The sequence below is a fragment of the Neophocaena asiaeorientalis genome, unplaced genomic scaffold (assembly GCF_003031525.2).
Source record: "Neophocaena asiaeorientalis asiaeorientalis breed wild unplaced genomic scaffold, Neophocaena_asiaeorientalis_V1.1 scaffold134, whole genome shotgun sequence".
Classification (NCBI taxonomy): domain Eukaryota; kingdom Metazoa; phylum Chordata; class Mammalia; order Artiodactyla; family Phocoenidae; genus Neophocaena; species Neophocaena asiaeorientalis.
This window is the reverse complement of record NW_020185339.1, coordinates 11,131,708-11,146,704: the sequence shown is the minus strand read 5'-3', so window position 1 is coordinate 11,146,704 and position 14,997 is coordinate 11,131,708. Positions and strand designations below refer to the sequence as shown.

The 14,997-nt window shown below is 43.4% G+C and overlaps 1 protein-coding gene across 4 annotated transcripts in view; it reads left to right on the top strand.

Moving 5' to 3' along the window:
• Positions 1 to 14,997, top strand: part of TPH2 (tryptophan hydroxylase 2) — an 89,517-nt gene that overhangs the window by 31,564 nt on the left and 42,956 nt on the right. For all 4 annotated transcript variants that reach the window (XM_024736765.1, XM_024736767.1, XM_024736766.1 and 1 more), the window contains one exon: positions 3,126 to 3,261. In XM_024736765.1, the coding sequence (XP_024592533.1) occupies positions 3,126 to 3,261 (136 nt within the window). The remainder of the gene's footprint in view (positions 1 to 3,125; positions 3,262 to 14,997) is intronic.

The following is a 14,997-nucleotide window of genomic DNA, read 5'->3' as shown; positions in this document are numbered from 1 at the left end:
GTGATTATATCAGCCCCACCGAGATAATCTAGGATGATCTCCCCAGCTCAAGACCCTTAACTTAATCACATCTGAAAGTCCATTTTGCCATCTAAAGTAACATATTCCCAGGTTCAGGGCATTAGGGTAGGGGCTAATTAGGAGAGCCTAGTTAGGACTGAGCTTACCCCAGTCTCCGGGTATTGCCACTTCTAGCTTTGTGACCCATGGTGAGCCTGTCCTTTTCTTTCCATTCCGCTGCTGCCATCCACATTGAGGTCCCTGTCACGGCATCCTTGACACCTGTTTCTCCTCTCTACTCGCCTGCCCACTGTTTCCAGATGAAGCTTCCTAAAGCATCTCTTCGTTCCTGACATCTCTGCTCAGAAGCTATCAGTGGCTCCCCTTTGATTTTACTGGGGTTGGCGAACTTTTTATTTTTTTGTAAAAGGCCAGATAGATAGTCAATATTTTAGACTTTGTGGGCCAAGAGGCAAAATCGAGGCTATTAGGTAGGTACTTATTATAACCGTTTATGTCTGCTGCTATGACTGCACCGCACAAACCCTCTGTTCTAGCTGTGGGTCTTCATACCACTGCTTAGGCTCTGTGCCTTGCTAGAAAAGCCATTCCTTCACCTGCTCAGATTCTACCTGTTCTTCAAGGCTCAGAGCAAGTCCTGCCTTCTTTATGAATCCTCATCATAGGAGCCACCACAGTTTCATCCTAGCTCATGTGTGTATAAGGAGAGAGGTGGGCATGGCCTGACAGCTGGTTCACTGAGAACCACACTTAGCATGATGGGAGGGCCCCCTGCGTGGATGTCATCCATGATACGTGTTACCGAGAGAAAGAGATTGAGGACCAGTGATCAGTGTCTTTTAATTAGCGCCTAAATACATAATGCCTTATGCTGTTGTTTAACTAGATTATATTCTCCCTAACGGCCCTGCCTCTGGCATGTCCCTCTGTTTCCCATGGAGTTATGTGCATATTATATATTTACCATGGTCTTGATTATTCCTATGTGGGGATGCTTTTTACTGCTTTGTTTCTCAAACCCCAGGAATTAGATTACCATCTCATGAGTTTTGCTGTATCTGTCACCCAACTTAATATTTTTATGAGGGGTACAGTACAGTACAGTTTCTGGATGCAGAATGCCTGGGGTTGAGTCATGGCTCTGCCGGTTCCTGGCTGTGTGACCTTAGATAGATGAATTACCTTAACTTCTTTGTGCCTCAGTTTCCTCTCTGCATACAGAGATAATAATTTTATCTACCTTACAGGGTTGGGAGGGGAAACTAATTGATATACCTTAAAGCCCTAAAGTTATTGCTTGACACATATTAAGCATAGCAGAGTTTTAGTTACTATTACTACTATTATTGTTATCGATTTTCACACCTTTGATGAACTGGGTACTGGGCACTCAGTTTGCATCATTCATTGGTACACAGCAAGCACAATGTAAATGTGTGTATTTTTATTTCTTTTAATTGACTCACTTTTAAAATACCAAATTTATTTTAATAGGAAACTTTTAAGCAATGGTAGTCACAAATTCAAATTTCTTGATGTGATAGATACATATATTTTTAAATTTATAAGAAAATAAAATACATAACTATTAAACTAAAGGATGCTTCCCCTGTACCCCACATGTGGGATACTGGCTTAATTGACATAAAATTCAAAAAGAAAAAAATACACTTATCTTTTTGATTTTCAGTGGAGAGCAATCAATCCGCCTGAGAACTTCTGGAATGAACGGAACACTGTTAGAATTACAGGTCTGAGGAGGCCTGAGAACAGGGTTATTTCCTTGTAGGTACCCAGAATCCCAGAGTGGACTTGTTTTATACGCTTAATTGGTTTTTATCTTTCAAAACCATTTCTAACCATTCTGAGATGCTCTTCTAATGAGCTGAGGTTTTCAGAATGGGAGCCTTTACAGTGCTGATATCAGAAGAAGACCCCCTCCTGTTGAAATTTTCTGGGCCTTCATGAGCAGGAAGTATTAAGCAGTCCTTAACTGGGTTAGCAGTCTAGGCTGATTTCATAGATTTTATTGTATTCTGCTTATTTTGTTTTTTTCCTCTTACCATAAACCAACAAAGCATGCAGAGCCTTCGAGTACCTTTTCAAACTGCGGTAATTAATATAATTGTTTTCATAATATCACAGAAATGGGATATTGCAGTGTGGAATGAAGGGGTTAGGTGGTTTTGACAATAGAAAGCTGTCGTGTGAACTGATTCCAGGATGCCCGTCAAGGGGGTGAATTAGCTTTGTGTTCACTGACCACATACATGCAGGAAGAATCCCTATCTAGGTGTGTCTTTAGAAAGATATCAGGTAATCTGTAGTAAGCATCACTTTATTTATTTATATTTTTTAGCAGCTTCATTCATTGAGGTATAGTTGACATAACATAAAATTTACCCACTGTAATTGTACAATTCAGTGATGGTAGTAAATTTATAGAGTTGTGTAACCATCACAGCAATTCAGTTTTACAACATTTCCATCATTGCAAAAAGTTTTCTTTTGCCCCTTTATGGTCAATCCTTGTTCCTACCCCTAGCCCTGGGCAACCACTGATTTACTTTCTATCTATAGATATTCCTCTTCTGGACATCATATAAATAGAATCACAACATGTGTAGTCTTTTGCATCTGATGTATTTTTTAAAAAATTATTTCTTAGTGAGATCACATTGGTTTAGAATATTATATAAGTTTCACATGTACAACCTTATATTTCTACTTCTATGTACACTGCCTTGTGCTCACCACCAAAAATTTAGTTTACATCACTTTAGATTGTAATCTTCTCCTGTGTATTTGAGCTTTCTTATCCTAATTCAACCTCTGAATTTAAATCCTTAAAGGTTTTTTTTGCCTTTCTTTCCATTTTAATGAATGTCTTATGCCCCTGGAAACCATCATTCGTGAGTGTATTTTAGTCATCCGAAACCACAAACATGATAGCTGTTAACGGTGTATGTCATTCAATTGTCAAGAGTTTTAGGACGTTGATTACTTTGTTTCTAAAACAGCCTTATAAATAATAGGAAGCCCTGTTTGGACCATCAAGTCCTGTCGGGTTAATATTTAGTTGAGTCTTTCTGTTGCCTCTTTAGAAAGGTCTGGCTTCACGGTGAGACCAGTGGCTGGATACCTGAGTCCTCGAGACTTTCTGGCAGGACTGGCCTACAGAGTGTTCCACTGTACTCAGTACATCCGCCATGGCTCGGACCCCCTCTACACCCCGGAACCGTGAGTACCCACACTGTAAAGCTGGGCTGGATGGGGACCGCCACATTGGAAAGTGGTCAGGGCTTACTTCACTTGAAAGTAAATTGGGTCCAGGAACGCTAAAGACCACTGTTCCTTAGGCCACCGAGGTTATCACTTTGCTTGTGATGCTGTTTTACCTGAATAGTCTTATGATGAATGGGCTGCCAAGGTCTTCACTGGGGAGCAGAGAGCAGTAAAGTAGCTGATGGTGACAGAAGTGGGCGGGGATTAGAGCTGAGTCTCCGAAGTCCCCTCCTCTTCCTAGGGGACAGAGGCTCACTGACCAGCTGGGTACCCGGCAGGGTCACTACATTGTTCTTTTCTTTTTTTAGCTCCTTTCAGCATCCCTGAAAGTGTTTTCAGTGTAAACAAAGGTTACTTATAGGACTCCAGACACTGGGAGAGAAATGCTTCTTAGAGTGGATGAATGCTCAAAGGAGAGCTGTCAGAGCTAAGAAAGGCAATCTCTAAATCTAGCCCAGAGGGTTTACAAATAGCAGGCACTTTGTTAGTTGCCTTTGAATAACTGGCCCTCCTGAGACCCGTGGTAGCTACCAAAATGTATGCAGAGAGAGAGGGCAAAGAGATGAGATTTTAGCCACAGAGGTCTATAAAATTGGGGGAATAATGTGTTACATTTTTACCAAAGTACTTTCAACCAATTCATTCAGCAAACATTTATGTGCAGTGCTAGCACGGAGGCACAGTGGATTCAAAGATGAATAAAATGTCGCAGCTGTTTTCTTAAAGCCTCTCGCGTTCTGGCAGGGGAGATAGAAACATAAATAATTATGAAAGAATGTGTTTAGGCCTGTAAGGGTGTGTGTGTGCAGAGTGTCAGAGGGGCAAAGGGGAGGGAACAGTCCCGAAAGGCATTTCAGAGAAAGTGAAAAATTAGTGGGGGTCTAGAAGGGTGGGTAGGAATTTCTTTTCTGGATAAAGCCGAGTGGGGAGCGAGGGGAAAGCTTTCAAGTCAAGGAAAACAACCAGTACAAAGATGTGGAGGCACAAAAGAGGCATAAATGAACAAGGCTTGTTACTTTAGAGGGGCCAGAACATAGGTATGTGTTAGGGATGAAATGACTCTTCTGTCCACAATGTAAGCAGTCATTTGTCAAAACAGGACCTTTGGGCTTAATTCTGTAGGCAGCAGGGAGCTGTCCAAGGCTCCTAAGCGTGATCAGATAATCGTCTTTGAGAAGGATGATGAGGATGGGGACTTGGAAGTATGGAGAATGAACGAGCTGGAAAACCAGCAGGAGCTCCCATTCCAGTGAAGGGATACAGTTTATAAGCCATCAGTGGGATAGGACGAGAGGTCACCTCTGAGAAAGGTCATCAAGATGGAATTAACAGTATTTGGTGACTATAATGAGGGCCAGGAGATGAGAGGGTCCCTAAGGCAATGCTAAGGTTTTTTTTGTTTGTTTGTTTGTTTTTGCGGTATGCTGGGCCTCTCACTCTTGGGGCCTCTCCCATTGCGGAGCACAGGCTCCGGTCGCGCAGGCTCAGCGGCCATGGCTCACGGGCCCAGCCGCTCCGCAGCATGTGGGATCTTCCCAGACCAGGGCACGAACCCGCGTGCCCTGCATCGGCAGGTGGACTCTCAACCACTGTGCCACCAGGGAAGCCCAATGCTAAGGTTTTTATCAGTAGATTGGGAAGCTGAATGGGTAGTTTTTTTCTAAAATATTGGAGGGGGATTAGGCTTGGAGGCAAGAGGGAATAAAAGAGGGAGCAAAGAGGAGGATTTGGGTTTGGAGTATCCTGTCTTTGAGGGGCCCATGGGTGGGACCTCCAGTTGGAGAAGCCCCTGGCAGTTGGAAATAAGGGCTGAGAGTTCAGAAGTGAATTAGAGCTCCTGCTATCGATCTGAGTGTTTTCTTCTTCCATGACTCCTCTGACCGCACAGGCAAGAGGAAGCTAAGTCAGAGCATGGAAACTCGGGATTCACTACCTTGGGGTTGTTTTGGCAGGCTCCTTTCTGTGGGTTTTATATCATTCATTTGATTCTTAAATTATTGTTACGATTTTATGAGTAGGTGACACACGCACATGATTTAGCCTTCAAAGCTTACGAAAGGGCACGCTCTGAACAGTGACTTTTTTCCCTCTTCTGCTCCCTTGACACCTGTTGCATCCTCCCCAGGGGCAACCACCGCTACCAGTTTCCACTGCATCCTTCCAGATATACTCTGTGCAGACACAGTTCTCTGTAAAGGTCCCTTTAATCCGTATGTATAACAAAGTCCCAAGTCTCTTCCCAGCCACATGCTGTAGTTTGAATCTATGAAACACTAGATCGGGAGTGCCGTTTCCTGCCCAAGCACTTTCACAGGCATTGTCTTTGAAATGCAGTCCCATTTCCTCTATTGAGAGCCAAGAGGGCAGCTTCTCCAATTTGTGAAGTTCAGCTTGGCTCCTGTGTTTGGTGCTTGTACGCTGCTTCCAAGTAACTGCTTCTAATTGCTGAACTGTTGTAGTTGAGGCAGCAGTAATGAGACAGAGGCGGGCCCTGAAGAGGCAGCTAGAAATGGGAGTGAAAGCAGCGAAAATACACTATCCGAAAAAAGAATTTTGTTATTTTCCTCTTCAGTCTGGGAAGAATGTATTTTGATAGCCTAGCTCTCAACACATATGGGGTGTTAAACATAGGTTGTTTTTACCATTTTACATTTTAAAACTGGTCAGGTACTGGGGCTTGACTTTAAAAAGCAGTGGTAGATTGGGTTGCTTCCCTGGGGAGGTTCTGGCCTGGAGGACAGTGGAGAAAGTCCTGGAGAATCAGTGACTCCTGATTTTCTTGGTGGGAAGAGTTGCTTTTCCATGTGTTTCTACCTGGATTGAAAGGTCACTGATTCTGCTAGAAGTGAGGCTCTTTTTCCCTTGGAGCACTGCCTGAGGCAGGGATTCTGTACACTGTTGTCGCATAGCTACTTATTTTGATCAGCTGTGATCGCGAGCAACTTTGTCACTAATGGAGTATTGAAGTTTACAAATGATTTCTTTAAAAAAAATCAGTTTTGTCAAATTCAAGGTTATTCCAATAAGAGCATCCCTCTCACTCAGTGGAATGACAGGGAAAGAGACAGAGCTCTAAGTGACCTGGGTGTGCGAGCATCACCTGGCATGCGAATAGTGGCAGGACAAACATTTGAGAAGCCATCCCCCCAATCTCCTGCTCTCCTCTTTGCTTCTCTGGGAAGTCCATTGTGGTCTGTGTCATATTGCACCCTCTGGCCACTTTATCTTTTAGAACAGGGTTTCTCAACCTCGGCACTATTGATATTTTGAGCCAAATAGTGCTTTGTTGTGGTAGGATGTTTAGCAGCATCCCTGGCCTCTACCTGCTAGACGTCAAGAGTACACTCCCACCCGTGCCAGGTGTGACAACCAAAGATGTCTCCAGAAACTGCCAGATGTCCCCAGGGGGACACATCTTCCCCAGTGAGAACCACTGTTTGAGAAGAAGCAGTTTGGCAGGTCATTGTTGTTCTGTCTGACAGTTATTTTTCTCTTAGAAGCAATCTGTAGACTTTGTTTCCTTTCTAAAACACCAATCTGACTGTAGCCTTCCCTGGTTTGACCTCTGTTGTTTCCCTGTTACATACAAGGAAAAAGTAAAAAAATGTTTGATATCATCAAATCACATCTTCTGTCTCTCTTTCTACCCCCTCCAAAACCTTCTGCTCCAGCCATACTGGACTTCTCACCATCCCCATGAGCCTGTTGGTTCATGCTTTTGCACAGGCATGAGCCAGCGCAGGTGGTTCATTTGGCCTGGAATGACTCTTGTGAAATCATTTTAATTCTCAGGATTACAGCTCAGTAGCAACCTTTTCTGTGAAGACTTTCCCAGGCAGAGCTAGATATTCCTGCAGTACTTTTCCTTACTTGTATTTTAACACTTACAACACTGCATGGTAATTATTTGTTCATGTGTCAGTCTCCTTCATCAGACTGTGATTAACTCAAGGCCAGCTGGCAAAGGCAATACGGGAACAAGAAGATCCAGAGTGAGGTTGGAGTGGATCCCCGAACCTGGCATATAAAGTAAAAACTGAGTCCACAGTGGACTGAAGCCGTGAATGCCACTGCCACCAGAAGGTGCCAGGTTTGAGACATGCACAGAGTCCCAGGCTCAGTCTGAGATCTGTGGAGTGAAGGGAACAGGGGAAGTCCCGGCTGCACCCTGTGTGGTGGTAGCACCTCCATCTGCAGGGCTGCAGCCCCTCCACTCCTTCCTGCAGCTCTACTTTGATTTCAAGAACTGCTGCTGGACACCCCTCCATCAACAAGGCATTTTTATATATTCAGTGTCTTCAGGCAAAGTCATGAACCATTAATGGTGGGATTTTAGACACCAGGTGAGGCTGTGAGGATAGGTCACTTGGACCAGAATAAATCATACCCAGGAGGGGCAACCTGTTTTGCTCATCTGTTCTGCCTTGGGAATGAAGATCATTTCAAAAGAAAAAAGTGGTTGTTCACTGTGAAGCTGAAGGAGAGGAGGGAAAGGAAATGTGAAGCTTGTCCCCACCTCCCCCTTATGAAAATAAGAGAGAGAGAGAGACAGAGGCAGAGGGAGGGAAGGAAAAAGAGAGAGACCCAACTGCACTTCACATGGTGCTAAGAAGACATTTTCCCCCTTTGGGTAACAAACCCTGAATATAGTCTCACCTTAACAGCAGCAAAGCTCATTGCCCTCTCTTAAAGAACAGTGTCAGCCTGTAATGTGTTCTCAGTTATATTTGAACTTCTTAACTGTGATCAAGAAGCTACGCTCTGAAATTGGCAAGCAGTGGTGCAGGTCCCCGCAGGACTGTCCTGTGTGTGGGTGTGCTGTGCGTGTCTGAAGTGAGGGGGGGGGACAGTGCACCAGGACAGTGGTAGGAGCATCTCTGGACTTGCCTCTAGAAGATTCTTGCTGGAGAGGGGCGGTGGAGATCCAGTGTGTTTCCTAAACTGGTCTTGGGCACACTGCAGGGAGAAGAGAGTTGGAGGGAGGTATCCTTCCCTCACTCCTTGGTCTTGTCTGGCCTGGTCTCGTCTCTGATGTCAGCCTTCTGGTGTTCAGAGGGCGCTTTGGATTTTCACCTGTCATATGCATCCTACCCGCCCACCCCCAGTTCCTCTTTAGGTCATTTGGCTTTTCCTCCCCGGACACTTCCTTCTAGGGGATCTGTGGTCTCTATTCTTCACAGTTTCAACAGACTTCTTGAATGTGTTTTGTGCAAGGTGGATGTTAAATACTTGCTCACTGAATTTGCATGTGCACATGTACTTGTGTATATGGCTTTCAATTTTATCTGTAGTCCTGACGGCCAGTGGTATCTTAGAAGTGCAGAGCTCTTTAATAAGAAATATGGTTTAATCAAACCATATTTTCCTGGGGCCAAATCTCATACTTTTCTTCAGAAGCTGTGTGGACTGACAAAGGTCTTGGAAATGAAGGAGGGTAAGGCAAGAAGGTCCTATTTTCTAAGGTATTGTTATAATCCAGTCTTGTTCTCTCCAATATAGGCCAAACCCACCCATCCCGTCTAGATTTCTGGATGAAGACCAGAGGTGGCCAGATGCCTCAAGGTTCTGTACCTTTGGAACATAAAACATTGCCCAGAGCAGTGTTGAAACACACATCCATAGCACAACCCTCTTACCCCTTGTCCTCTGCTCAGGGAGAAGCAACCAGGCATTTTCAATATAAACATACGTTCTTCAACATCAGTTCTTGGAGGTCAAGCCAGTACAATATCTGTCTTTCCAGTAGAGCTATCGCCAAAGTAATAGTGCCGTTTTGCACCAGAAATCCCTTTAAAAAAATGTTTTAATGAAAACACTAAAAAATATGCTTTCTGTTTTGTTTTTCAGATGTTGTGCTTAATATACTAGTAACAGAAATATCCTTTGCACAGCATAGCATAAGCTTATTCCGCCAGGGAGTTTCGGATTCAGGGCGGCATTGGGATGATTGATGATTCAGTACAGACTGATGCGGGTCTGTCTTCTTCTGCTCTTTCCTGCTGTGTCACTTTTCAAATCAGAGAGCAAACTTTCACCACTAGGAAAAAAGTCATGTCACCATTAACTCATATTGCAGTGTTTACTGCCATAATGCAACTAAATGCGTCTGCGTTAAGGAAAATCTTTCTTGTCATAGTTGGACACTTTAGGGGCAGTTAATGTTATTTTTAAATATAACTTTTAAAGTTTAAAAAAGGTTTTACAGTCAGGTGATTTTTCTTATCATTGCTGCTGTGTTCCACTTTTACAAGAAAAATAAAAGTGAATTATTTCTAACTTTAGTTTTCATCTATTTCTAAGCTAAGCAAGTGAATTTTATGCTTAGCCCTTATTAGAACAGAACCCGCTCTAAAGCTGGCAGATGTCATTCACTTCCTTTTCCTGTGGCTCAGTCATTAATCCTGACATTATCTGTTAAATAACAATACCAGCAGGTGAAGACACAGGCTTTCAAATTTATAAGAAACATGGACAGCCCCTCTCTTGATCGAAGAGATGCCTTTCCCTAGGTCTGTAATGAGGGGGAAGATAGGACCTTTCCTTCTGCGACTTTCCCTCCTTGCTGCCGTCTGAGGGATTCTGGGTCTGTGAACTTGTCTGATTTAAGCCCTGACCGTGATGGGTGTTTTTAATATTGGGCCTTGCTAAAGTCACATCTGGGCAAGGTCTTACTGAAGAGCCAGGAAGATACGCCAGAGCTTTATAGAGTTTAACCTTCATTCCTATGAGCTCTGGTTTAGCTTAAACCTGCTCTTTCCCATGGATCACCCTCATCCCTGCCAAGCGCAGTGCCAGGCTTCCTGCCCAGCCGACTGGCTTCCTCCATGGTTCTATCATCATTTTGCTGTTCAGGAGAGCAGAGCAGCATCGTACCAGCGATTCTCAGAAAATGGCATGTTCTCAGAAAGCTGACCCCATCTGGCCTCCCTTTCCTGAGTTTTAACCCGGAGCTCACACTCCAAGCTTAGCAGCCATTGTCTCCCTTGGGAGAAACTTGGTTTGGGCTACACCCAGGGTCAGTTAAGACGTTAGAGGCCCTAAGCCGAGAATATTTTCACCCCTTCCATTCTCCAACATAGAAAAGTTCAACAACAACAATAGCAGCAGAAGCAATAATAAGATATTTTTTTACTACTAAGAGCCAACATGTATATATCAATATGTGCAGGCACTATTTTAAGTGTTGTATGTGGATGAACTCAATAATCACAACAACCCTCTGACTTGTGAGTTACTATTATTATTCTGAATTTATGGATGAGGAAATTGAGACACAGAAAGTTTAATTAACTTGCTCAAGGTCACACAGCTGGTAAATAGGGGAGTCAGGATTTGAACTCAGGGAGTAGTGCCAGCATCTTTTGGATCAACCACTCTTCTATATTCAAAAGTAACACTATAGAGGAAAACTCAAACTTGTATATGTGCTGAAGTTGAATAGCTTCTTTCTTGATTTTCCAGTTATAAATTTTATGTAAGATAGTTGAGAGTGACACTTTCTTTCTTGAATTTGGTGGCCCTGCTTTGCCACAACCCTAAGTACTAGATGTGCTTTTTGGATGGTCTAGTGCTGTGCTGTCCCATCCAGCGTTCGGTCCAACTACCAGGCTTTGTTAGAAGCCCGCTCTCTCCTCTGATCTTCACAGGGCCACCATTAGTCTGCCCCTTTATCAAGAGGAGGCATCTTTTTGTTTGTTTTTGTTTTTCGCAGGCCCCTCACCGGCCACGGCCCCGCCCCTCCCGTTGCGGAGCACAGGCTCCCGGACGCGCAGGCTCCGGACGCGTAGGCTCAGCGGCCACGGCCCACGGGCCTAGTCGCTCCGCGGCATGTGGGATCCCCCCAGACCGGGGCACGAACCCGCGTCCCCTGCACCGGCAGGCAGACCCCCAACCACTGCGCCACCAGGGAAACCCTAGAGGAGGCATCTTTTATTTCACTGGGAAAAAGAAGGGGAAAGTGCCTCACTACAGAGCAGTGATGCAGCCTTCTGTCTGCATCCTCAGGCAGAAGGCCCTATGGACCACATGCCCAAACTCCAGGCCCCACTATCAGCTCTCAGTGTGACTGTTGGTAAGCCACTTAACCTCCCTGTGTGAGGGCTGATGAAATAATTCTTTGATCTTTGCAGAGAAAAAGGCTTTATATAAATACCAAATAGGTTTACTCTTCCTTGCCACCTCTTAAATTCACGTGGAGGCTGAGGTGCCTTGTAACATTCCAGAGCATCCTTAGTTACAAGGCCCACGTTCCTAGACCTGGACTCCCAAGTTTTCAATCATAATACTGTGTCTAGTTTTGTGAGGTGCCTCAAAGCAAAAATAACCCCTAGGACTTTTTATGGGAGCCTTTTGTCTCCAAAGCTCTGAGCACTCTAACAGTAGACATTCTATAAACCACCCCCACACCGCACACAACCCTATACATTATTTAAAACCTGTGCATTTTGAAACCAAATTTGTACCTAAGTGCCTGCTAGAGCCCTGTTGTTCTCTTAGGCTGTTAATGGTAGTGACTTGGGATACAGCTTTCAGCTTGTGTATGTATATATTTTAGCAGACTCAAAGCAGGATCCCTTTTTTTCCCTACCGCTCCACCCTCGCCAAGGTTTGCCTTCCTTGTGTGGTGCCTGTAACCCAGAATTAGCACTCATAAGCATCCATACCTGAGTCACAATTCATAGTCCCTCAGTGCCATGTCCTCAGGGAGAAGCTCACTTAGGTACTTTCAGGTGTGGAAGACGGAGGTGACCTGGGAAAAAAATTATTTTAGGAATATTTGCTTTTAAAAATTGCAAGTTCAGAAGAAATTCGAAGTGACTGAATTTTAGGCAAGGAAGAGGTAACCACTGGCTGTACCTCTTCACCACCATGTCGAGAATTATATCTATTGACAGACAGGTAGAGAAGCCACCACAGGAGAGAAGGAAAAATGTCCTTTCTGACATTTCCCACATGTGCTCTGTTCGGCTGACGTCATTCCACTCATGGCTACGAGGTAGGCAGGATTGTCACCATTTTACAGATGGCAATTCCAAAGATCAGTGAAGTCAGGTCATTTCCCTATGGACACACAGCTAGAAAATACCAAAACCAAGATCTAGTCCAAGCCCTTATGCTACACTGGGAATTAGGAAAACTATGCTTGGGATTCATTTAGATTCACCTCTGTATGGTACAGTAGAACCCCACCATCTCTGTTTGATTCTGTTGAGTCCAGAAAGCAGTTACTGAACATCTATTACGTACCAGGCTTTCCTAAGCACCAGGAACCCAGAGATGAACATGGCATGACCTGTGTCCTGGAGAAACTTACTGCTGCTTATTTAAGTGGTAAAATATCTTCCAAAAGGGCAAAACCTACTGAAGGACAATAGACTTAGGTGTAAGTATAATTTAATGTGCAATAATACCTAACTTGTTGGGAATTTATGTTTCTAATGCATTATCTTACGATACTGTTTAAGAACTCCATGAGATAAGGACCCTTCTAATCTCCAGTTTACAGACGAAAAAACAATACATCCGTGTTGTCCAATATGGTAGAGATGTGACTATTTAAATTTATTAAGTAAAATGAAATAAAACCATAAATTTAGTTCCTCAGTAGTGCTGGTCACATTTAAGATGTTCAATAATCACCTGAACCAAGTGGCTTACCATATTGGACGATGCAGATACAGAATATTTCCATCATTGCAGGAAGCCCTATTGCACATCACTGCTCGAAGTAACTTGCCTACACAGGAATGTGCAACATGGGCTTAGGGCTGACTCCTGACTATATACAGTTCTTATAACCCTTATGTGATATTACCTCCTTAATATCTAGTGAAAATTTGGGGAGGGGGAGCACACGGGGAAAGAGTAAAAAAAATCTCTTATTTATTCAAGAGATAAGAAATATCTGAGATGAAGGGGAACTGGAGACCTATGGACAGTTTCCCTTGAAGCCCTTTTGTGGTACTTGTAAGAACTGGAAACTATTTCTTTCACTAGATCAGGAAAGTTAGTACTTGCTGTTTGCTCTTTTATGGAACCATGAGGTAACTTTTGCTAAGGGTTATTCTAGGATTATGTCTTATTTACTTTTAAGTCTCAGTTCCTAACATAGCACTTGGTATGTAACAGGTACACAAAAATGCTTCTTGAACTAAATTCCAAAAAAAAAATAAGTGTAATACCTTCTGCTAGTCTTAATAGAGTTGTACTGAAGAAGAGTAGCATTGATGGCCTTCCTTATGATTCCTAGGGGGAAAAAAAGAAAGAAGATTTCCACCAGGGCAATATCCAGGTGCTTGGCTTCATAAAAAGAGGGCCACATATGTATTTATCTATAACCTGACAGGGACATAAGGCGGAGTGACCCTCAGAACTGCCTAAAACCTTATCTTATCGGCCAGATTTTACAGTATGCTATTTTAAATCTAAAGAAACTCTGTATATGGCTCTAAAACAAGCACTGAAAACAATTGCCTCAGTACCAAATTAATTCCTGTTATTATCTCCTCAGTGAAGTGAAAACAAACCAAGTCACCCCCTTTTCAACGCGTCCCAGTGTGTTATCCCAGATTACTCGCACTTGCCCACCAAAGGTTGCGTGAAAGCTGAAAAAGTACGCTATTTTGGCTTCCAGGTCCTCCTCCAGCTTCTTTTCATCAGTGCAACCTCCACCCCCCATCCCCCAACCCCATCTTCCTTTTCCTCTCTTCGTGATTTAGCTAAAGTGTTGGCTTCCCTGTTATTTAGAACAAACAAAACCTATAGCAATAGGGTTTCAAAGACAGATGTGCTGATTTGGGATGGGAAGCAAAGGCTGCATGCCCACTCACTGCTTCTTAAAAGCTTTAATTTACAGCAAAAATAAAAAGTTGTTCAATGCGGATGAGTCAGCTTTGAAAACTGAGAAGAATGCCAGACCCATTTTGAATTTGAACTTAACAACTAGGACCCTTCTTTTCCCAGCAGCAAAGTGATTGCAGCTTCCTTAGAATGATTTAAGAATTCCCTGGAGGCATTTTGACCAGGTCCCTTTGTGAGCTTTAGAATCCTCTCAACAGGGCTTATCAGAGAAGATTCCAATTTAGAGCAGCAAAAAGTTTAGTGTCTGATATCAGCTCTAGCTTTTCTTTTTCTTTCTTTCTATTTTTTTTTTTCTAAAAGAGACATGATGTTTTACAGTGTTAACAGTTTTGAAAGGTCCTACATTTCCAGTGAACACAGTGCTTCTGTGAAAAGGGCTCTGAGAAGCATTATTCAGGCGAAAATGCATCAAAGGGATGTGAGTTAAAAAGAAAAGTTTGCCGTTGTGGATGGAGATTGGAGGCAGCGTGTGCTGACAGGTGCAATTATAGCCAAATAATTGAATCTTTTAAGAGAGATCTGGTGAGATAAGGCAGTAGTTGTGGACTCACATAGGAAACCTGTTCATAATTAGATATTTAGGGTTCCAGCTGTGGATGAAACACCAGCATAGGGATCGTGAACTACTTTACAGACAGGACATAATAACTGTTGCACTTTGTGAAGCGGTGTGAGACAGCATGACTTCAGTCCCACGGAAATTAATTGATACAAAGTTTGGAGAGGAGGCTCAGGCTTCTCCTGCAGATTCCCAACAGTCTGGAATCTCTTTCAGCCCCTGAAAGCTAGTCAACCCAGCTTCCAAGTCCTTTGGTCTCAAAGAAACTAAAA